A 22,632-nucleotide genomic window follows, 5' to 3' on the forward strand; every position below is an offset into this window, starting at 1 on the left:
CTTGCAAATAGAGAAGAAGGAATAAACAGTGCTGTAGGCTTTTGCAGTGACTTCCAATTTTATTTCACTTTGCTTTTCCCAGTTTTATATCACAAACATCATTGAATAAGGGGAGAAAGTATTTGAAATTGAGTACTTAGGCTTCCATCATAATTTAGAATAAACCAGTTAGCCCTGATTTAAATCACAGCTCTGATTATTGAGGACAATAGAGGAAGAAAAGCTTTTTTTTTCATCTTAAATCCCTGTCTTTTTAACATTTATGGTGTATGTACTTTCTAAATGCATTTGTCTAATTGGCAGCTTTGTTCTAAGGTCTTTTCTCGTAAAGTAGTCTCAGTATGCAAAGCCTACAGTCTTTCCTGTAGGTCCACTGCAATCCATCTCATCCACGGCTTTCAATCACACAGTATGTTGTTGCCTTCTCTTCTTCCTGTCAGCAGAGGCAGCATGGGTTTGTTTGGGGTGGGGAGGAAGGAACAAAATAAAACAAAGGAATCCCAAACACCAAAGATCTGTGTTGTGTTTGTAGTCCATCAGTCTAGTCTTCCAGGAGTTGGTACTCCATCCTGCTGAAATCAAAGCTTTGGAAAGCGGGAGTGTGCCAGATGTCCAAGTCTGTTGCATCTCTCTTCATGGATCCTTTCTGAATTGGTCCTGGGGAAGGAAAAAGAGGGACATGTTAGAACCTTTAAATGCCTTCATGTTTTTATAGCTTAAATAGGTGACTCTTGAGTACCCCTTAAAAAAAGGGTGGGGGGGAATTCTGCAATGATAATTCTAATTTCCTCTAGTAGTTGTTTTTTTTCTAGAGGGCTAGGCTTTGAGGTATGGGGGAAATCCCCTTTTCTGTACATTCCTCTCACTGTTGCCATGTGTCTTGAATATCATGCACGTGGGCAACAATGAGGTATTCTTGCTGCACCTAGTGACCCTAATACCTTTTTATTCTTGATTCCTGGAGGTGTTTACTCTGAGGAGAAAAAAAAACAAAAACCAGTTCTAACTCCCTTAAGTGTCTGCTGTGGAGGAGCCTGCTGTTGTGTTACCACCTTTGAAGGGGGAAGGTACTGCTTAGGATTATTTTCAATATTTGGGTACAGGCAAACCCAGCCAGGTATGTGTGAGAGTAACAGTAACTGAAACTGGCTCTGGGTTATGCCTTTAACAACTGGAAGAAAAAAAGAGGAGTCTGTAATACTAATATGAATAGATAGGTGACCAAGTGGAAATCCTCACTCACGTGAGCTTCAGTGCAAAATCTCAGCCAACTTTTCCTCATAATACTGGAAGTTCTCTTGAATGTCCTCCCATGGCACGAAAGCCTTTGCTTCCTCTCCTTCCTCCTGTTCCACAAAGTTCTGCCAGACATACTCAAAGTCTTGAGGCTTCATAATCCTCAGCTTGCAGCCAGCTGACTTCATTTTTTTCAGGGCAGCCTGCATTTCTGGCTCTTCCCACATGAAGAGGCGCCCTACCATGATTGTCAGACGCAGGTTCTTGTTCTTCTTCAGCATCTCGGTTATCCGATCGGCGCAGGTCACACAGGGACTGGAAGAGACGTACCAGGTGACGTTGTAGCGGAGGTTTGATTCACACTTCGGTAAAATTGTGTTGAAGAAAGCCATTTCTGCATGGGCGGCCGCATGCTCGTCTTCCAGGTAACCCCGAGAAGTCACTGACTCTTTGCCTTGGGTCTCAATAACATAACACAGGAAGGTTTTGTTCCTGCCTGAGCTGTATTCCACATTCCTGAACTGGAATTTGAAAAACATGGCTGGGAGGCGTTCCCTATAGAGAGTGGAGAGGAAAGAGGCGTCTCAGAGGCAGATAATAAGGGGTTATAGCATTGGTTTAGTTCTTGTGTGTGATCTTGGACAAGTTGCTGCATCTATGATAGCTGTATTTTTTCATGTATTAAAAGGAGATGCCTTTTAATAGGAGGATAACAATACATCAAACACTGTAAGATATTCAGCTAGTATCGCTGTGTGGTGAGACTTCGAGGCCCATTCTTACTACCCAGTCTTTTTTCACTTCATTTTAACAAACTTATACTGGGAATGTCTGGTATCTGCATTGAGGTATTTGAAGAGGAACTTGCTTCTGAAATGTATTTCTTGAGACTATGATATTCACTTTTGGTAAGGAGAGACGGCAATTGGCATTTTCCCAGTCTTAATGCACCTGTAGACTGAACTGTTCTTGTGTTTTCTAGGCCATTAACATAGTTTTTTGGGAGTGGTATTGCAATGTTAATCTGTGGGATCTGTTGTCCTAAATTGTTAGAACGTTGGCATTGCTAATTAATGTTTTACCCCCAGTGCTTTTGCAGTCTGGATTTCCTCTGAGTAGAGGCAAGCGTGACCGACTAGTTGGAGTTTTTACGTGTTCTAGTTTTACTCTTCCAGTATCAGTTGAATACTAATATTCAGTAGGAATATGTTGTGACTTAGTTTTAATAAAATATCTGAGATCAAATCTAACTTCACTATGAAAAAGTGTATTTCCTACTGAAGTTTGATAGCTGTCTCATGGATACTACTGATAAACTTCACATACTTTAATTTGTTGTGCACCTCTGCCATTCTGGGTTTCTAAATAAGCATAATCCAAAGTGAATCATCGCAGTGAGTAATGTGTTTGCAGTGCTCTTTCACCCAAACAAGGTAGTCTGCTGTTATTTAGGGAAGTTAAAATTAGTCCCTTAAAATACTGTGTATAGCTTTTACGCGTTGCTGACTGAAGAGGTGAAAAAGGAAAGCTGCATCATCTCATAGTACCTGTTGCTTTCTTATGGAGTACCAGGCTTTCCTGATTGCCCCCGTAGCATCTAACTGTGGAGTACATCAGTACAAGAACTGGTTCTTGAAGGATGTTAGGTGGAAAGATGAAAAAGACACTTCTCACAACATGCCTTGTGACCTGCTAAATGCTACAAAGGATGGGAGTGAAGACTGCACGGAGTAGCCAAAGCCAAGGTGAAATAAAGTAGTAACACAACATTTCATTTATTACACCCCAGTAATCTTCTGGCATGTTGCATTCCTCTCATCTGAGCTTTAGGTAGACCTGTAACCTTGATATTCCCAGTGAGGCAATAATGAATCTTTGTAAAACAGTAAGTGTCTTATTCATCCCTGTCTCATCTATAGTCAGACTATAATGTCAGGCCTCTCCAGGGGGTACACTGAGCAAAGGTCAGGAGAGATTCTCAGACTCTTGGAAATTTTAATTGGAGAGAGCAACAAGGCTGCAGGAGTAAGTGGCAAAGCGTTGTTCTGCTGAGAGGAAAGAACAATTTGTGATGCAATGCCTCGCAAGATGTCTCCAGAGACGGTGGAAGAGAATGGTATGGAAAAGAGTGAAAGTAATCAAAATCAGTATGTTATGCTTGCTTAGTAATGTGGGAACAAGGAGTGAATGTACTGTCAATTTGCTAGTGGGAAATGCTGGCATGGGACACAGTGAAAATGCGGGGTGTTTGCAGGTCAGGAGGAAGGACTGTTCATGAAAACCTGGATCTGATGCCTTTTAAAATCAGTGGATGTCCTCCTATAAAGTGCAAAGGATAAGGCTTTGCTAGGACAGCATGAAAAGCCCCAAATAGCGTGATATTCTGTGCAAATCGGAGGGATTGCAATGGAAATGTCTGAGCAGAAAGACCAGGGAATAGGCACTTAGGAGTTCTGCATGTAATACCTGGCTGCAAATACTACATGATGTACCGTAAGCAAATGGCTTTTTGCTTAGAAATGAATTGGAAATAGTGTGCTGTCTAAATACATAACTCAGAGTAAATTATAGCTATTGTCAAGCTGCTTTAGCTGTGTTATTTTAAAAGTTTAAATACAATTTTCCATAAATGTTTAATTCCACTTAGAAAGTTTCAGAAATTTCTCTTCAGTATGTGTATATTCCATACTTGTCTTAATGCAGCCAGGAATGTTCTTGCTGCCAAAGTCCTGTGGCATTTTTGGCTTTTGAGAAATTTAAAACATGAAAGAACACCCTCTCTATTTAATTTTTTATGATACTACAGTAGTATCTAGGGTCCATTTGGGCCTGTGACACAGATTCACAGTAAAAGGCCTGGAGTTACAGTTCCCACTTCTGTTTTGGATTTCCCAACGCATGATTTTACAGATGAACAACTTCCCTTGGAATATCAGTGTACTATACCAGCCAAATGGTGTGAGAGTTGATGCGGTTAGGTTGGCACAGTTGTACTTTGTACTCGGAGAGGAAGATCATTAGTCTTCCAAATGCAACAAGAGTCGAAACAATTCTGTTCGTAGAACTGCATCTACACTGGGAATATCTACTGTTGCTGTCAGTCAAGGACCACTGTAATTCTTTTCACGTATCATTGATTCGTGACAGTGGAAGTTTAGAGTACAGGTTTGGCTTTAGAAATTTTACTAGAAGCAGGTTTTCAGCTGCTTCTTAAATTGTATAATTAAACCCTGACATTGTTCAATTCTACTTAGATGAGATCTGCACAAGATGGGACAAACAATAGAAAAGCCTGTTTGGGAGCTTTTCATGCTATTAATGTTTTAGCTGGCAGCGTATTAAGGAGGGATGAGAAGCAGTAGTGTGGATACAGACTTTTATTTTGATTAATGAGCAAATAAATCATGCTGCTAGGGTATGATTTGGTCTATGGTTCTCTGGTTTGCATTGAGAGTTTGCACAAGCCTAGAAAAGGGAAACCTGCACTAGCTTGCACAATTTCTAAACTACCCAGAAAGACTACTTTAACTTCCTTCTTACCATTTTGACCTCTGTTCACTTACGTTAGATGACTTAAAGTTACCTGTTAGAGCGAGACTCATCTTCTTTAAGATGAACTGCAAGACTTCCACTGATTTTGTTAAAGGGCATTATCAGACTCTAATTTAGCACAGTGCCTCTTATTCCCTGAACTCCTTTCTCATGTTCTTTGAGACAAAAAGAAATTTGCATGCTTCCGAGAATAGCGCTTTTCCTGCTTTATATCCTAGATAATGAGTGGTTCTTTGTTTAATGATTTAACGATTCTTTAATTAATGATGTCTTTGAAGTCCAGCTATGTTGGGTCTAACATAAGCCACCCATTGCCTTGTTTCAGAGCTAAGTTTGTAAGGCTACAGCAAGTTGTTTTAAAATAACATCATGTCTTTAAATGTAGCACATCAGAGTCACATGGAAGTTCATTCCTGATTTAACTCTCTTGACTGCAAAGCGGTTACATCAGTGATGAGATTGAATCTGCGTGTTTTGATAAACTGTTTAAACAGCAGCGATCTGTTCCAGGATGTATTGACTCAGACGTGTATTTAGTCAGGCCTTCTAGACAGATTTTATTGCTTATCATCTTGGTGTCTGTCTAAGATTATCTGGGATGTTCACCTAAATCTGCCCTCCTAGCAACATGGAATATGCATCAGCTTAATTAATAAGTTTCCGATAAAGAATATAAACAAAGCTAAGGGCATTTTCCAAGCCTGTAAGTAGCTGGCTGAGAGCTTGGAAAATTTGCTGATCGTGGATACGTAGGCAACCAATGAGCTGTGTGTGCTCGTTAGCAAGAATCTGCTTAATCCCATGTAAACCAGAGCGGGGAGGACATGTCAGCCCAAGTGTGAATTGTAAACGTCTGTCCTGACAGGGCTTAGCTGAGTCCTTGCTATGTGACTCTTCCCAGCAGTGGGGATTTGGACGAGGTGTCTCTGGTCCTGTGAGTCGTTGGAAAGACTCGCAGCGAGCGATTTGGCAGTGGAAGAATGGGCAAAACCAAACCATATGTACTGTAAGACTGCATACGTACTTAAATGCCGTATGCTGCCTCTCACCTTTGAGTTATAGCATGCTTGGCAGATGACCCTCATTGCAAAGTGAAGTATCATAATTGTATTGTTTATCTGGGTAGATTGAAACTCTTTGCAAACAATTGAGCATCAAAATACATCTCTGAAATTGCTGTGTCAACCACTACAACAAACTAAGACAACTTCTTTGGAAACTCAAGTCTAGCTTTGAATAGACTGTTTCTGAGTAAATGACTAATTCTTGGCAAGCCTGTTTTCCCGTGTTTGAATGACAGGTGGTGTACAAATGTTAATGTCTCTATTTTACCCTTTTCTTTTTTTTTGTTCCAACATTAAGGAAAGATAATGCTAACAAAATATGCCTAGGAGATGTGAGTTCCAATATACTTTCTTATACTGGAAGCTATAATGCTATAAATGCTAAACATAGAAATTGTGTCATCTTGCACGTCACTTTACAATCTCTTAAAATATACAAATATCAGATATTTCAGTGACTAGGCTAATTGCTTTTCTGTTTTTGTTTTTTCTTGCAATTAGTGAAGTTTTCTTGCCATTTCCCCCTCCAATAAAGGCATCATAGTCAGTGTAGGACTTGCAGGTAAGTTTTATGTATATGGAAGGTTCTTTGAAAAATTGTTTACAGGCACTGAAATATCACGATACTCTTAATAATCACCTGCTCCAACAATAGGATGCAGGTGGTCACATAGCTCACTTGCGGTATATGGGAAGGTAAAAGTTGAAATCTTCATTCTCCTACTTCTCTGAAGATCATCATTAAATGGTCATTTTTAGTGATTTTCTAAATGCCTCAAACCTAATTTATTGAAGTGCTTGCCCTGGGCAGCAAAGTGTTTTCTCATCTGGTAGATTGTATTGAGATGAAAAAGAGTGAAACTTTGAGACAGAAACCTCAATCTATAAGAATGGTACTGGACTGAAGAGATAATGTGCTTTTAAGTTTGCTGAAGTAAGGAAGGCTGGAGGAATACAGCAGCTGCCCAGCACGACCCCAGCACTATCGCATGCTGGGTAGGAGGAGAGATTGAGAGAGAGATTGAGAACTTCTAATGAGAGAATGAAAATGTGGGATTAGCTAAAAGATGCTGTAAACTAGTAGGACATATTCTTTAAATTTAAATATTTGTTCAATGAGTATTTATACTATGGTCTTAGGTTATCTGACCCAATAAAACAGTGTCCTTTTGCTTGCTCTTTGACAACTATTCACAAATAAACACATTCATGCTGGGCTCATTGATTACAGAAAGCCTGTAATGATCAACTGTAACAGGAACCAAGGATTTATCACTGCTAGAAGGAGCCTCATTTACACCCTGGGGAAAGTGTAAATAAATGTGTCTACTTAAATGCCATGAAATGTACACAGATGGGGCTTATATTTATCCAGGACTGTGTTGAGCCAAATGTTGACAAAAAGGGGGTTAATATTCTTAAACAGAGTAATTAGGTTCCCAGTATTTTTCTTGTAAGCCAGACTCCTTAGAGCTATAAGCAACAGCTTGAAAACTTGGCTGTGTGTCATAAGATGCCCCTAATCCAAGGGCTAAAACTGAAATGCAGTGTAATTGAATGTAAGTGCTTTCACAGTTGCAGTTATGTGTTTTCTCATAATTCACATAACTGGCTTTATTGGCTGAAAATTTGTAAATAATTAGAAAAATCCCAACAGTGATCATACCAGGTCGAGGCACAGTCTAAACTCACAGCGTACGTCTTAAAATGAAAGTAAAAATTGCTGGATTTTTCAGTACCTCTTTCAGGGTCCTTTAGGATTTCTGCTTTACTTCCTCATTCTCTCCTTTAATAGCCAGCATATTAGTAATAAACTAATAATCAGAGGAGACTTGGTCATGATTCCTACAGGAATTCACCAGATATTTATAAGCACTTTCCAAATAATATTGTGATGAGGACGGTATAAATACTCACATACTGACAGCTCTGTGGTCCCTCACCAAATGTCTGAGTACTTTCAGAAACTGAAACTCCTGTCTTGCTTGGTATCGGGGTATAGAATGTGAAAATCAGCTGGTACCAGCTTAACGTACGTAGATGCCATAGCGCAGACTTTAACTTTTCCCTAGAAAAGCGTTACCTGAGGCTTCCTTGCATCACCTGCCGCTCTTAACTCTAGGACCTCTGCCCCGGTGCGGTTCCGGCAGCGTGGCTCACTCCTGAGCCTCGGCAGGTTAAGTTCTCCTGTTGTTACCCCTTTCTGCAAGCACATATCATCCCTCGCATTCTCGCTGCCGCCTTTCCGGAGTGGAAAGTCCTGTCAAATTCTGCAACGCCCTTGTCATTGCAACAAATAATTCATTGCAGGATGACACTAAGAAAGTATTTTTCATCCATGATTAGCACACCAATTCCTATCCAGGTCGTCGGGGTTAGCAAGGAAGTTTGAAGCTATTGCCCAATTCCTTAGCATTTCTAATTGCAAGTTGAGTGCTCTAAGGGTGAAAAATCTATCTTCCTCATTGAGATTCATTTTAGTAAGTCTTAAGTGTCTAGAAGTTGTCACCATATGTGTCGTTGGTCCATTGGCTTATATAAATAATTTTTGGTGTCTTAGCTCTGTTCCGAGCAGAGGGGTGTGCTTTTCTTAAAAGTCACTGCTCTAGCAGACGTGTATTATTTCTATGATCACGTATGACAGACCAAAGGCTGCGAACAGCCTCACCCCAAGAAGTGGTTTTTCAGAGCAGACACATTTTAAGAAGAAAATGTTTTTTTTCTTCCCTGTGCAGGAATCAGACATAGGCGCTGTCCTGCCTCATGCACCGTTCTCAGAAATGCCAGCCAAATTTTATTTGTAGAATCTTTCTTACCAGTGACCATGTCACAGGCAGAAGGACTCCAAGTGGGATTTTAGAGTCTGGCCTGAGCTTTACATTCGAGCAGCTGGAAGAAATCGTGGTTTTGGTTTATGTGCTGGGAACGCTGCCTTGGTAACTGCTAAGGGAGGCCAGAGGGAAGAATGACATAGGGCATCTTGCTACTACTACAATGAGCATTTTGAAATGCTTAGAGATAGCAGATTACAGAGTTTTTTCTAGTTGCAGCTGTCAGTTATGTCTGACAGAGTTCAGCGTCCTAGTAGATCTCTGTTATATCTGCCTTTTTCAAAGACCAGGCTCACTGGAGCAAAAGGAGCCGCTTGCTGCTTTGCTGTCTTGAAAACCGCCTATTGTTTTTGTGCCTTTCTGTGAATTAGGCTTTTTTGAAAGTCAGGTTCCAGCTGTGGGTGTGGAGCCCTTAAAAATGTGGACTTTCAGTTCTCTTGAAAAATCTGTCCCTTGGGTCCGTAAAGCAAATCAGCCATAGCAGGCATATTTTTCCTAATCCACAGATAGAGAAACTTTCAGACAAGAGCCATTGATCACACCAAGAAATCAATATTCAGTCCTCATCAAGGGCCAATACCTTCCATCCTGATATCATCAGGTAAGTGATCCCATTGCAGTTAGTCGGACTACTTGCACTGTAAGGGAATCAGTCAATGCCATAGAAACAGACTTGCTTGTATAAAACAAACAGATTTGTCTGCCTGCCTGGTGTGAATCCATCCTCTGTGGAAATCGGCAAAACGTTTAACAAAATCTCACAATAATGAAAGCCATACTTACACCATTTAAGAATATTCAGAAGTGCACTGGCTGAAGATGCTATCTTTAATTACCCAACATAAGAGCCGAGGCAGAGACCTTTGAACATCCCCATTTCACTCTCCTGCACCCTCATATTTATATCTAAACCTCTTACCCTGTCACAATTTCAAACGGTGGCAGGTCTTCCCGCTTCAACTTCTTCTTCTTTTTTTCCTCGCCTTCTTCTGCGTTGTCAGGTTCACCATTCTGGGCGTTGCTGGGCTCCTCCTGCTTTTCTGCCATCTTCTTGAGTACAGGGGTATTAGCCTATGGCCACGGGGAAAAAGAAAGAGCAATTTCTGAGAGAAATCTCTCTAAGGGAGAGGAGACAGCCGAGGGAGGAGGGAAAAACAGAGCTGGGAGTTCCTGCACTAGGCACAGTTGTCAGGAGCTAAATATGGAACAAAGCAGCAATGATAGAGGCTGGATGGGGTAGGGTGACCCAGGGCTCTCAGATGTCGCCTCCTTCCCTTGCTTTCTCTAGGTCTTTTTTAACAATCTCTCTTGCTCCCCTTTTAATTTAAAATTAAGTGACGACTTCACTGTGGGCGGGTTAAGCAATGGATGGAAAATCCTGGAAGCATGACTATCTATTTATCCATTAGCGTGACAGATAGCTGGCAAGGTGCAAGCTGGAAGCTTTTCCACCTACCTTCTTTTGCCAGTTTATTATATTGCTGACCTTGAAGGACCACTGGTTTGGCTCAGGCAAGAGGGGAAAGGGGCAGACCCCATTTGGTTTGCTGAAAAATTCCCATTCTTGGTGGATTTGGCCTCATGGGCCACCTGGAGCATCACAGCAGGAGTGCTCAGAGGAGCAGAAGACCTACTTTTCTTTCCACCCTCTTCATCCATGCAGGGACACTGAAAACGGGAGCTGAACAGGGTGAAATCTTGCTTGTTGGAGTTGGAGTCACATCGTACTGGTATAAATGCAAGCCAAAACCTTCTCCCAGATATTTTAGCGTCAGCCTTATAGTTCACAGTGGGGCAGTATTTCTGGTGCAGGGCAATTCCAAGTGCATGTGCTGAGCATCTGCCCATTATTCTGGTTTTTTTCCTCCCTGTTGCCTGAATGTTTGAAAAGTGCCCAGCATACTGGGAGCGATAACATAGCTAGGTAAGAGTAAGCAATTGAAAACTGCTGGGGTTAGACTTTCTTGCAGTATTTCTTTGTTTCTTTCACCTTTGCTGCTGCAGAGGATGCAGATGTTGAACGAGTGATTGCAGCGGAGCCAAAGAATCAGACAGCTAAGAGCCTGTGCCGGAGGTGTGATGAGAAGTGCAGTGTGCGTGGTTACGCAGTAATTACTGGGACCGGTGTCGGTAGTATGCCAAGGACAGAGTACTGGAGATATTCTGGTAAGGTTCTTACTGGGATTTGCCTGAACTAGTGTGGGTGTGGAATCTGCCTTGCACACAAAGAGAAACAAGAAGGACCATAAAGATTTTATTGACACAAGTGTGGGATGTTTGGTTTGCTCGGCACTGTATCAAGTAGATTTCTTGAAGAGGCTGTGATAACTTAGAAGGGTGCTCAGGGGTAAAGTAGCTTTCACATGAGCGCTAAAAAGAGGTTTTTATGTTTGGGTTGGGGGGGTTGTCTCTTTTTTCTCTTTTTCTTCAGGATTATGTGAAATTCTTCCAATTTCTCACTCTAAATTTAAATCATTTAAAGTTTGTATAAATCCCATGTGAGCCAAGCCTAATGAAAACCTGAGTAAGATTTTTCTCAGAGACTAATCCTGCTGTGCCACGACAGTGAAAGTAAATGGAAAATGTGTAGCTGTGCAGAAGTCATGTTTTAGCCAAAGCATACTGGAAATCAAATCTCCAGTATCTTGGGTTCTGCACTTAGTTCATAACCCCCCATCATCAAGATTTGGATAAATATGAAATATTAAGCTGTATTTGATTGAGTGTTCAGTCTGTACTTAGTGGAAAACCTGCTTTTAGTTTGAAGAGGATAAACTGTATTTGGTAGAAATCAAATAGGTGTGAATACCTGCTTTCAGGCCAAACTCAGTCTTTGTGATACCATTGTAGTCAGCTCTTTAGAGACTTTAGAGGGGTCTGCACTATCACAAAGTGAAATAAATTTAGGCCATTGGGCAGATAATTTATTCTGGCTACTCTTTCAAGCCCCCTTGCTAACAATAGCCTGCCTTTCTGTGCTACAATATCCTTTGTAGCTTTCCATTAGTAACATCACCGAAATGCAGTGGTTCTGGGGACAGAGCACCCCCACGCACACCCCCACCCCCCTTTACTCTCGCACTGGTTGCTAGTGATGAGGAGTTGTTTATTTGATGACTGACACAGCTGGCATGGAGAGTATTGTCACAACAGCGCAATCAAGGATTTGACAAGTTCCAAGACATCCTATCTGTGGAACATCTTTCATTTTCATGGTGCAGAATTTTATTTATTTTTAAGCTTAAAATACTTTCCTGGAGGGCAGGTGTAGTGTTTTTCCTCTTGCATGGTAACTGTGCTCAAATTCCAACTCCCCTGTCCAATTACTCTCACCTTTGACATTTCAGGCAGTGCTTTTGGGGATGGGAATCCTCTCTTAATGAGTGACAGCTTGTTTCCTTCTTACCCTTATACTTTAAAGAAGCATTCCAGCCCCTCTTCAGTCCCTCTGACCCACTTTTCTTTATTTTTGGAAGCTCTTAATGGCTAGGGTCCCATCTTTCCTGCAGCCTTTAGCTTTCACTGGCCTGACCCCCCTGCAGGGTTCAGGGCTGAGCTCTAATCTAATCTCGGGAATGTGGCACCGAGACTCTACCTCCATCCAGCCCTTCCCCAGCTGCTTCGCAGCTCCATCTAGGGCAGTGCACTAAATAGTCATGATCCACCCCGCTGCAGCGTCTGCCTGCACCAAAAATATAAAAGGATACCACCAAGCTGCTGTCAATCTGACATTTTGCATTAGAGCCGTAGGAATGAAAGCTTTGATCAATTTTTTTCGGTTGTTTTTAAGTGACCCTAGTTCCCCTGAGATGCGTGCCTGTGTACAGAAGCATGCGTGCGTGGGCCTAAAGACTGAAGCCAGCGACGGAACTTTTTTTCCATCAGCAAGTTCAGAGAAGGAGCTGGGGCACAGGTCCTGAGAGGTGCCAGGGATGCAGCTAGCGTGACGTAAGGACCTCCCCATGGCACTTCGGTTAACTAAAATCAATGCACTTGCCAGGCAGCATTTTTATTGAGGTTTCCCTCCACCCTGCCCCTCTCCCCACCGATTTAATGGTTTATTTAGTCGACTATGAATTTCGTTCTGCTGGGAGAGCCCTGCACAGCGGAATCGCTGTTCAGCCACAGACGAGGCACAAGAGATCCGCACGCACATCAGGTCTTGCGCAGGGAGAACGAGAATAATTCTCATCCCCCCTGTTCGCCCCTCAGCAAGGGCTAAACCACGCTCGTTTCCAGCGGAGCCCCGCGGCCTCTCCCCGTAGCCAGCACGCTGGCTGCAGTCGGTCGGTGCGGACTCTTCCCTCGCAGGTAATCCTCTTCAGCATCTGCACCTCGCGTGTGGGGAAACCTCCGACGGGGTGACCGCAGCCCCGCACCGCAGCCGCGGGATCGGCCACTGAGCCAGCTCCATCTCAGTGGCACAGACCCAGCTGTGGTTTCCTGCCTGAGCCTGTTCTCCATCCCGTGACAGATGTGCTGTCCCGCAACATCTGGCAGTCTGTCTCCCTCTGTTTTAAAAGGTCTGGCTTCACTGTGTCGGGCCATCCAGGCCAGTATACCTGAGCAGAGCTAGATGAAGTAATGGGGAGGAGGAGACCTCAGGGACACCGACTTGCAGTAAGATTCGAAGAGCTGTCTGCGTGGGAACGCTGCCCGCAAAGGCGACTGCTAGCCAGGCGAGGCTAAGGTGACAACCTGTTCTGGGACAAGCTTTCTGGCTTTGCTGGACTATTGGATACTAAGGTCTCATCCTGCATCCATCCAAGTCCAGAATAGTTTCTCCACTGACTTTAGAGGCATCTCTGAACAATCTGGTGACTTTTTTCCCCTATCTTGAACAGGTATCTTACATAGAGGGTACTGTATTCCCTTGACCTGTCTGCCAGGCAGGTCATCTGCTGTTCCCCTAATTGCAGCAGGAGTTACTTTCCTGAAGTTAAAATGACTGTTTTCCTTTTCTGAGCACAAAGGGGCAGTAGAAGAGACCTGGCTGCGAAAGCCCTTGCCAGGAAAAGGAGGCTTTTATTGCATTCTCGGGCTGGAGGAACATTTTTGGAGAGATGCGAGAGTGAAATAAGACACTGGCTGTGTGAGTCATGGCTCAGACGTGCTCTCTATTCCAAGGGGACAGCTGGTGGCACCAACAAAACATCTCCCTAGATACATTGTCTGGCAGCAATCCCCCTCCTGCTTTTTCCAGCTGTAACTACCGTTACGTGATAAATAAATAAACACTCTGACAGTGATGTGCAGAGGCAGATTTCCTTCCCTCGGCCCCTGTAGGCTCTCACCTGTCCCTCTCCTCCTGCTGCAGGACCGCAATGCTAAGATTTAAAAGAAGGGGCAGGAAACACCGGCGTCGGACCCCGCAGCATCCCATGGCTTTGACCCAGACAGTGCCCGTGTCCCTCTGCGCAGGGTGGCAGCTCCCCGTGAAAGGCACTAAACCAGAGCTGAAGCGAGCTGTGGTGCCGGCAGAGAGAAACGATGCTCTCGCCTCCTTGCCTGCCTCATCTTCACAGCCAAAGCATCGCCCTCCCTGGCCTGCGATCCCCAACCCTCGCACACCATCACCACGCTGCTGTAGAGCTGGGAAGGAGCCTGTTTTGTTGGCGGGCGCTGCTGGCTGGCTGATGAATTCAAAGCCCGACTGGAAGTTAACGATGGCTCCAAGCAGCGCAGCCTCCTTCCTGCTGGGTTTCTGCTGCAGTTTTACTGGGAGCAGCTGAAGGGGAAGGTCAGCCCTAGCCGTGCTGCAGGTGCTTAAAGCCAGAGGAATTTGTTTTCTGCACCACCCGGTGCTAACGAAGGGGTGGTGGGGAGAGCTGCTGAACCGTAGTCAGCTCTCTGAAGTTTACATGCACGCAGCAGCAAATCCTCTCTAGCATTTGACTCTCTATTTTAACATAGTTCCAGACATCAGCAAATCAATTAAAGTTCCTTACTACTGAAGCCTGAGTGTTTTTTGGAACAGCTGGTAAATTATTGAATGAGACAAGGCTTAGGAAAAGAGGCTGGACTGAAAGGCAGAAAGAGTTTGTTTATGCACAAATATTGTGTATCCAGCAGCCAGGGGATGTGCCCTTTGGACTGAGTAACGATCAGTTTAATATCAAATACATCTTTCTGGAAAGACTGGCTGAAGTTGAAGAGAGGGATCATCATTAGACATGATGATCTGAGAGGTGGCTCTTCTCTCCAAATGCCACGACCCCATGAAAGCTGTCACAAATGCACGGCCTTTGTCTGAGTCACCGCTTGAATCATGAAGGCTGCAACGTGTCCCGTCGTGGGTTATGAATGTTCCTGACACTGGGTGGGACGTGGTATCCATTCCATCAGCTAATTTAGGTGGGGCTGGACAAGCACCTTGCGTGCCTGCTAAGGTGATCCAGCCCGCCTGCCGCCTGCTCGATGCTGGCATGAGCAAAACTTCCCAGTGCTCCTTCTGGATCCCCTGGGAAAAAGGGCCCTTCAGGAAGACGGCGTGTGGCAGGGAGGAGAGCCCTCAGCTCACGCATAGCAGACCTCAGGTGAAATCCCCTTTCTCGCTCGGAGGCAAAATTTCACTGATTTTAGCAAGCCAGGTTCCTCGTTGCGCTGTGCATTTCTAGCACCTCTTTGCTTTGGTTTTCTCCTCTTCCCTTTGGTCTGTTTGTAACACAGGGATGGATCCAGACAAGGGCTGCGTGGCCGCGCGCTTCTTCCAGCCGTCGTGGGACCAGGAGAACAAGCCCCGTCAGGCAGCGCTAATGGGAAACCAGGGCCCCTCTGGATCCACAAAGGCAGAGGCTGATTTTGGTCTGCACTGCACAGTATAAATAAGAAATTTTCTAGATGACTGCCTTTGAAATGTCATTAAAGTTATTTTTATGCAAGGGGTTTTAGTGTATCTGTTTAAATAGCAAATATACTAAATGATGCTTTAAATATTAATATAAGAGGGTGCTTTGCTGAATTTAACTTTGTCAATTGATTTCAAGCTATTATGTATGTTACATGTAGGAACATTTGCTATTTTTGCTGCCTGCAAGAAAATGCAAGTAGCAAAGAGAAGCTATTGGTGCACTTATAGGTGGACTCGAAGGAAGAGGAACTGAAATGAAGACGAGAAGTCAGCTAGTCACACCAATTGGGGAAATGGGGAGGGCAAACATGAAAAGATCAAAAATATCTATTACTCTTAATTACAGATTTTCCTTTACCTGCAGAAAAAAAATGGGAAGAAGGGGAGAGAGCAAACTAATTTATGAAAGCTGATCAAGTATGCATGCATATATTGAATTTGGAAATGTTATTAAAACGTTGCAGGTTTGAACCAGATCTAGAGTCACTTATCAACTTAAATGTGTTTTAAATAACACTCTTTTCAAAAGCAGAGCTCACTGTAAAGACTTGCTTTATCCCTCCTGCCTTCACTAGGTGGCTCTACTCATCTCTATTCCCCGTGGCTTTGCCATGCTAACTAGGAAAGGACAGGCATAATGATGTTCAGGCGCCCTAAATCATTCTTAACTCCACTGAATTGAATCTCCAGCCCAGATATTAGCTTCTTTTTAGGACGAAATAATTTATGTCTTCCTGTCCTTTGGCATGTGGCTTTCTGGAAGACACAGACGAGGCATCACTGTAAATAAGCTCAGTGGTAACAGAGTTATATAAAGCCCTGAAATATATAGCACTTTTTTTTTCCCTCTTTTTTTTTTTTTTATTTTAAAGTAGCTTATGATCTTTCTAGTGCTGCTTGCAGTGCTCATGCTTTATAGTCCTACCCCTGCTTACAGCCACGTCTATTCAATGGCCTGCTCTTATGCAGCTTTTACTCGGGAGATTACAGCAATATGCTTGCAGCAGCAGTCTTGTATAAAGGTGTCCTGTAGCTAGAAGGGAAAAATAATGGAGGGGATCAAAATGACAGAACAAGATATATGACCAAATTTTAAAAAGGTACGACAAATTTCAGCTGCTCTCAGTTGCTGGTATTTGTTTCTCTTGGCCCCAGCTTTCAGTCATGCTGAGCACCCAGCTCTGCCATTGACGTGAGTTGGACCCGGGCACATTCAGCATCTCTAAAAATCAGGCTTGACGTCGCTCAGGAAGGACCTCAGACCCAAGAATTAGCTTCCTTACCTTGAAGCTGTGGGCGAAGCGTAATGGAGGAGACTGTCACGGGGATGGATCCCCAAGTGAGCGTGTCTGCACTGTGCCGGGGCTCGAGGGACCTTTGGGACTTTTAGGCTCGAAACCCCCACAGCCCATTTACTCCTAACATGCACCGGGAATGAGCCTGGCTGCCCATCCCCTTCCCTTTGGAGTCAGAGCACAAGCCACGGACTCCAGACAGGATCCCTTGAGCTTTTGCAAACCTAGTGCCAAATTAGTAAAACAAGAATAACTTGGATTTATTTATTCTCCAAACAGAAGTGGCTTGGTTAAAAGCAAATACAATTTATTTTACATCCCCAGCTAAGCTCTCCCACCCCCACTCTTTGCAAGTATACCCACGCACCTTAATCTACAGGCAGCTGCCAGAAAGAAGATCCACTTACCACTTTTCTTCACATTCTATCAATTAAAAAATAATAGCAAATATTCTCTGTAGACAGCAACATCTAAGGTTCAGATCTATCAAAGGCAATGACCAGTATAAAGAATGGACAAGGGCTAGTCCATGCTCCTCTTGTGTCTGATTCTGCCATGGCTTGGTCCCATTTCTCTGGAACTACGTGTATTTTAACCTTTCCTGATCAATAATATTCAGGAGTGGAAAGACTGGGATGAGATAATTGTACTGCACCTGACAGACTTGGCATGGGGCTTTTTGCCAATCATGTAATTACAACCTTCAAGGCAGTGTGAGCAAGTTCTTAAATTTTACAAAAGCTCTTGTGTTTCTGTACTTAAAAAAACCATTTAAAATATTTTTTTCAAAGGCACCGATGTTAGTTTTTCTTTTCTGATGAGGAATAGCACACAGAGGTGGAAGAGAGAAATTTCCCCTTGGGAGAAGCATTTGCATTCTAATCATTGCTGCTTTATCTTGGAGCATGAAACTCAAGAAGTGCGATACTCCACAAATAGAAGTCAAAGTGCCCAGTCTCCTTTCACTAGCAGAACAAGGCAGATTACTGCTTGCTCAGTAGCTGACAGATAAAAAGTTAATGGTATAAAGCACAAACCAGGTGATACATGAAAATGAAGCAACAGCACAAATAGCAAAAAATCAAGTTCTTGAAAATTGGTGTGCATGAGTGAAGGCCATTTTTGTTCGGTCCCTGAAGAGGAGATGGGATTTACCACGCGTGTGAACAAGTTCTGCTCTCTGGGGGAATGGTAGCAGTTTCGAGGGGTGTCCAGGTTTGCTACTCAATTATGCTGGCATCGTGAGATCCTAATTTGGCTAATGGAATTTGACCTCATAGCATTAAGGTCACCATACAGCTGTAGCCCCCGAATCTCAACAGTGCTGGAGAAAATAGTTCCCAGGTTAAGGATGCATGGTTACTTCAAAGGAGCACACAAGCGCATGGTACAAACCTTTCTTTCACACAACCACGATGAACGTGGGAGGAGGAGGCATGTTCTGATGCCTGTCCCAAAATGAATCCCCCAAATTATTAGACCTTGGTTCACATCAGCATAGTTTAGTTTCACAAAATGCCTTCATATCTGTCCCGCTCTTATTCACTCTTTCCTGGTTTTTGCTCAGGGTTGTCCTTCCAGATGCGGATTGTGAGACAAGTCGCCATGGCCAGCCAGCCCAGGTAAGGCACCATCAGCAGCGTTGCTGTCTTGTTAATGCGGTACCAGGAGCACATCGTGCCTATCGCCAGGACGTCCAAGCACAGGATGTCAATCAGTGCCTGGAGCAGAGAGAACACACTGACTGGGGTGCTCACCCTTGGAACACGCAGCAGTCTTCCCCAGCACGGCTCTAAACCATCCTACTAAAGGTGGGGAGATGGAATAAGAATACAGGGAGGTTTAGTGCTGAAAAGTCACCTGGAGTGATCCTAAACCCCAGGACCTTGGCTCTGAACTCTAATCAGTGAGATCTGAACGTGTCACACCAGGAGCCAAGACTAATGTTAATTTTTTTGTTCATTATCGAGTTCCGCAGATTAATACACTGTAAGTGATGATCAGTGTCCCCTTCTGCTAATGCCTATGCAGACAGATCAGAAACATGCTTATGTTAATACTGATGGCTATTATCACTTAACAAAGTTTCTAAATGTACCTTTCATCCACAAAGTGACAAAATTCAGGTGGAAACATAAATCCCACTCTCTGCTTCTGTCACCTCTAGGCCTTGGCACCCGAGGGAAGTGCTTTTTGAATATAGCACAGGCTCAGCTGTGCCGTGCCTTACCATTGTGCACATCCTCCTAACAGGCTCTGCAATGCACAGTGCATTGTATTTGCTCGATAAGCCACCCGCAGCTAATATGCAACCCCGGGGATGCTAACTTTGCTGCTTGCCGGTGCAGGGTGTGACTCCCAGAAGGACTTATCTCTAACCCCGAACCCTTAACTGGGAGATGCAGCAGGCTATTGCCTCCCTGATCTCCCGCCCTGCTCTGGTCCAGCCAGCTATCTGCACGGATATCAAGAGCAGGATGAGGAGTGGAAGGTGCTGATATCATTGTCTAGAACCAGGTGCAGCATGAGTTGTATCAGAGCAAAAGCTCTTCTTGCAGCTCGCTTTACAGTTGCATAATGCTAGTTAGAAAACCTCCAAATAACCCCCAAACCCGTGGCAGGGACACCACCAAACAAGCCTCCAGCAGATGGATGGATGGGCAGATACGTTACCATCTTCAGGTTACGTGCACCAAAGAAGAGGGGAGGCCAAGCCCAGTTCAAGGCCAGCTGAGCCCCGTAGAGGCCAAGCGGGATGAGAGCTTTGCTGCTGCAGCCACCCAGGTCATTCCATATCAGGTAGGAGGCATAGCTGCGAAGAGGGAAACGCATCAGGGTTTTGCAGTGAGTAAACCCCTAATACACACAGCATCTTTTCATGTGAGGTTGTTTCGCAACAGGGACTCGCAGGACGGTCATATTTGAGCGCCAGCTGCATCCGTGTCCCTCGCTGCTCTCAAACCCATCGCCCGTCTCATACCTGCGTGGCTCGTACAGCTTCCCCAGAGCAGTGGCTGGTTTTAGTATCTGTTTACAAAGCTGAGCACGGGCTGCGTCCCTGGCCAAAAGCATTGCCTGCAGTGTGAATCTGAGGAACTCAGCCCAGAATTTGGCTCAGGCTGTATTTCATCTGCTGGGAATAAGAGTACCTGACGTGCTCTGCTGATTCGGGTACAGGGGATATCCCAAAAGCAAATGAAGGAGTTTGAAATGACTGCTCCTCTGTGTATCAGACACAGCAGGACGAGAGGGAGCGGTATGCAGAACTTACCCCATGCCAGTGTAGAGGACAGTCCAAGCAACAGGGAACATTTTGCGGGGTGGACACCATGAAGGTTTTTTCAGCTTCTCATACCAAACAGGTATTGCTTTTCGATTAATGAACCAGCCAAGGAAACCTCCAACATGAGGCAGGACAGTAAACCCAACAGTATAAGCCCACATCCTTCCTTAGTGGCTTGAAGTAGCCTTTTGCCTGCTGTAAGTTAAAAACAATAATTGATTATCACTTTAAAGACATTTTTTCCTACTTAGATCTTTCAAGCTTTTTCTCTAATTGCCCATATTCCGCTTTAGACTCTAAGGCTGAAGGTAAGAATTTAATATCATATTCAGCTCTGCTGCTCGCTCCCCTCTGCCCATCTCCCAATCTCTGAAAAAGGGGTAATTATTTCTGTCATGGTTACATTTTTGCCCTTGATCTACCCAGCAAAGTGTCTCCCCCCTGCCATTTCATGGCTTCTTACAATATCCGTGTGGCAGGGTTCAGCTAAGGTGGTTATACTCTTAGAAGACAAGACTGCAGTTACTTTTATCATTCCTCCTCCAAATGCCTAAGTCAGACAGCACACAAACTTCAGTGTACGTACACGGAGGCTACGCGTCTCAGCAGAGCTGTTATCTCTCCTCTGCATGCTATTCTGAATTTGAAAACCCAGACAGATCATGCCCAGAAAACCCCGTCCATTCTGACTTCATTTAATTTTTCACCATGGATTTATATTTTAAATGAGGTCTATAACAAGACAACACCCTTACAGCAAATTTTAAGGGCTCAATGAACCTTGTTTAATCCTCTCTGCAGCCCTAGCAGGCAGAGGTGGATTCTCACCTCTGTAAGCAGGTAAGCTGAGACACAAGAGTAGTTTCTTAATTTGCTCACGGTCTTCCTCTTGCATAAGAGGAAGGAACATTTACTTTAATAATTACATTATGCTCCCACACAAGACAGCTGTGATAAGGATAACATCTAGCATTTCATTCTCTCTCCCGTATCTTCCCTGCCATTATCCTCACTAGGGCTCTGAACTTGCCAGTCTTCTGTCCTCCTGCCTTTGGTCTCTGTATTCACCTGTCCTTTTGGTCCATTAAGGAATTAAACCCAAATTAGCATTCATCGGGAATAACACATACAATTTGCCAGGAGCACAGCAGTTTTGTGCTATCAGCATAAATACAAATTGCACCCGAGCAAATGCACTTGGGAAAGATTGGTTTTAGCAATGCAAGAAGAGAGAAGCAGGCACAGAAAATTTTCCTTGCCCAGGGAAATGTCCCTGGCACTCTGAGCACTGGTCAGAGAAACAGGGAGCATCAGGAGAGGACTGATCTGCACAGGCATCTCTGTTTGGGATTTTAATTCACAATTAACACTTTGCTATATCCTATGCTAATTGTTATTATTATCATCATGCTACAAAGCATTCATCTTTAGAAATGCACGCCAGCAGTACAAGCCAATTTATACATCAATAAGGAACAAATACCCCAGACACCATCTCTAACTAACAATTCCTTTACCAGACAATTTATAGCGCTATTAAAGTGTCTATGGAACTAGAAAATCAACCGAACACTGAGAAAAATAATAGCTGTTAGTCCTGCTTTTAAAGTGTAAAACAGCACCAGCTGAGTTCTGGTTCCTCCATAGTACTTCTGAAAGGTAAAATGGGAAAAGTAGGTTTTTCCCTCCTCCCAACTTCTTTGTAGTTGCCAGACTAACCTGATAGACTGCAGAAGTAACTGAGGGTTGAAAATAACGCAACATTCTTATAAAACCTTATTTTGTCTCACAGCTGTTACAACTTAACAGGGTAGGAGCTGTAAAAAACCTTACCGCCTCTTACTGCCTTTCTCTCTCTTGCAAAGAAAAAGGGTTGGACATCCAAGGCCAGCTTCTGTCTCTAATGCTGGTGCTGCTATACAATGAAGAAATTGCCAGCTGGGTTTTACCTAAATAGCAGAAAAAAGGGTGTGTGTGCGTTCGCTGGTGGCTGTATCAGATTACACAAGAGAGCCCATGTTCGGCAAGAATTACAGGGGATTTGGGGGTGGTTGAGCAACCGTGCGAAGGGCAGCACCGGCTTCTGGGTCCCAACGCCATCGAGATGTGACATCTGAGGCTCTTGGCTTGGTTTGAGGACACGCGTCTTGCCTGTAGGTCAGAGGGTGGCTGCATGGGACAGAGAAGCACCTTTTTATTGGGCTGGGAGCGTGTTGGGCGTGCGAAAGCATAAATTAAAGTGTGTCACATCTAAATGAACGTGGTAATTGTGTAAGAGCTTGTGCATAAGGGATCAGGTCCATAACAGTAGGACTTCCGTGCATGTTACATGGATGCAAGCTCTGCTGATTTATTCCGTCTGAGGATCTGTCCCAGAGCGTGTCTGTGAGTGTGAGCGCAGGACAGAAGGAGCCGGCTGCACGTACGAGGATGTTCCTGCCGTGCCAGTCCCCCGTGCGCTCTTTAACGCAACATTGATTAACCAGATGCTTTCGGTGGCTGCCTGTACGCTAGCCTTTTG

The 22,632-nt window shown here is 44.0% G+C and overlaps 2 protein-coding genes and 1 long non-coding RNA gene across 10 annotated transcripts; 1 reads left to right on the forward strand and 2 right to left on the reverse strand.

The window, feature by feature from the left end:
- Nucleotides 1–39: 39 nt before the first annotated feature.
- APOBEC2 (apolipoprotein B mRNA editing enzyme catalytic subunit 2) lies at nucleotides 40–9,966 on the reverse strand. The gene is made up of 3 exons (XM_075054828.1): nucleotides 9,603–9,966; nucleotides 1,244–1,791; nucleotides 40–657 (listed from the first exon to the last, which is right to left on the reverse strand). Exons 1-2 carry the CDS (start codon nucleotides 9,728–9,730, stop codon nucleotides 1,251–1,253), a joined length of 669 nt encoding a protein of 222 aa, XP_074910929.1. The 5' UTR covers nucleotides 9,731–9,966; the 3' UTR covers nucleotides 40–657; nucleotides 1,244–1,250.
- Nucleotides 9,195–16,009, forward strand: LOC142043543 (uncharacterized). 7 transcript variants are annotated; one of them, XR_012654070.1, is made up of 4 exons: nucleotides 9,195–9,284; nucleotides 10,688–10,849; nucleotides 12,474–15,219; nucleotides 15,353–16,009. It is a non-coding gene; the product is annotated as an uncharacterized LOC142043543 (long non-coding RNA). The 7 variants fall into 7 exon arrangements; XR_012654069.1 differs by lacking the exon at nucleotides 9,195–9,284 and having other exon boundaries at nucleotides 10,032–10,849; nucleotides 12,474–13,373; nucleotides 14,001–15,219; XR_012654068.1 differs by lacking the exon at nucleotides 9,195–9,284 and having other exon boundaries at nucleotides 10,032–10,849; nucleotides 12,474–12,994; nucleotides 13,207–15,219.
- Nucleotides 16,010–16,522: 513 nt separating this feature from the next.
- TSPO2 (translocator protein 2) lies at nucleotides 16,523–22,107 on the reverse strand. Of its 2 annotated transcripts, none has more exons than XM_075054834.1 (4): nucleotides 20,575–20,706; nucleotides 20,100–20,306; nucleotides 19,502–19,640; nucleotides 16,523–18,549 (listed from the first exon to the last, which is right to left on the reverse strand). In XM_075054834.1, exons 2-4 carry the CDS (start codon nucleotides 20,270–20,272, stop codon nucleotides 18,367–18,369), a joined length of 495 nt encoding a protein of 164 aa, XP_074910935.1. In that variant the 5' UTR covers nucleotides 20,273–20,306; nucleotides 20,575–20,706; the 3' UTR covers nucleotides 16,523–18,366. The 2 variants fall into 2 exon arrangements, with proteins under 2 accessions (XP_074910935.1, XP_074910934.1); XM_075054833.1 differs by lacking the exon at nucleotides 20,575–20,706 and adding an exon at nucleotides 21,945–22,107 and having other exon boundaries at nucleotides 16,526–18,549.
- Nucleotides 22,108–22,632: the final 525 nt, after the last annotated feature.

Source organism: Buteo buteo, chromosome 23 (genome assembly GCF_964188355.1).
Source record: "Buteo buteo chromosome 23, bButBut1.hap1.1, whole genome shotgun sequence".
NCBI classification, from domain to species: domain Eukaryota; kingdom Metazoa; phylum Chordata; class Aves; order Accipitriformes; family Accipitridae; genus Buteo; species Buteo buteo.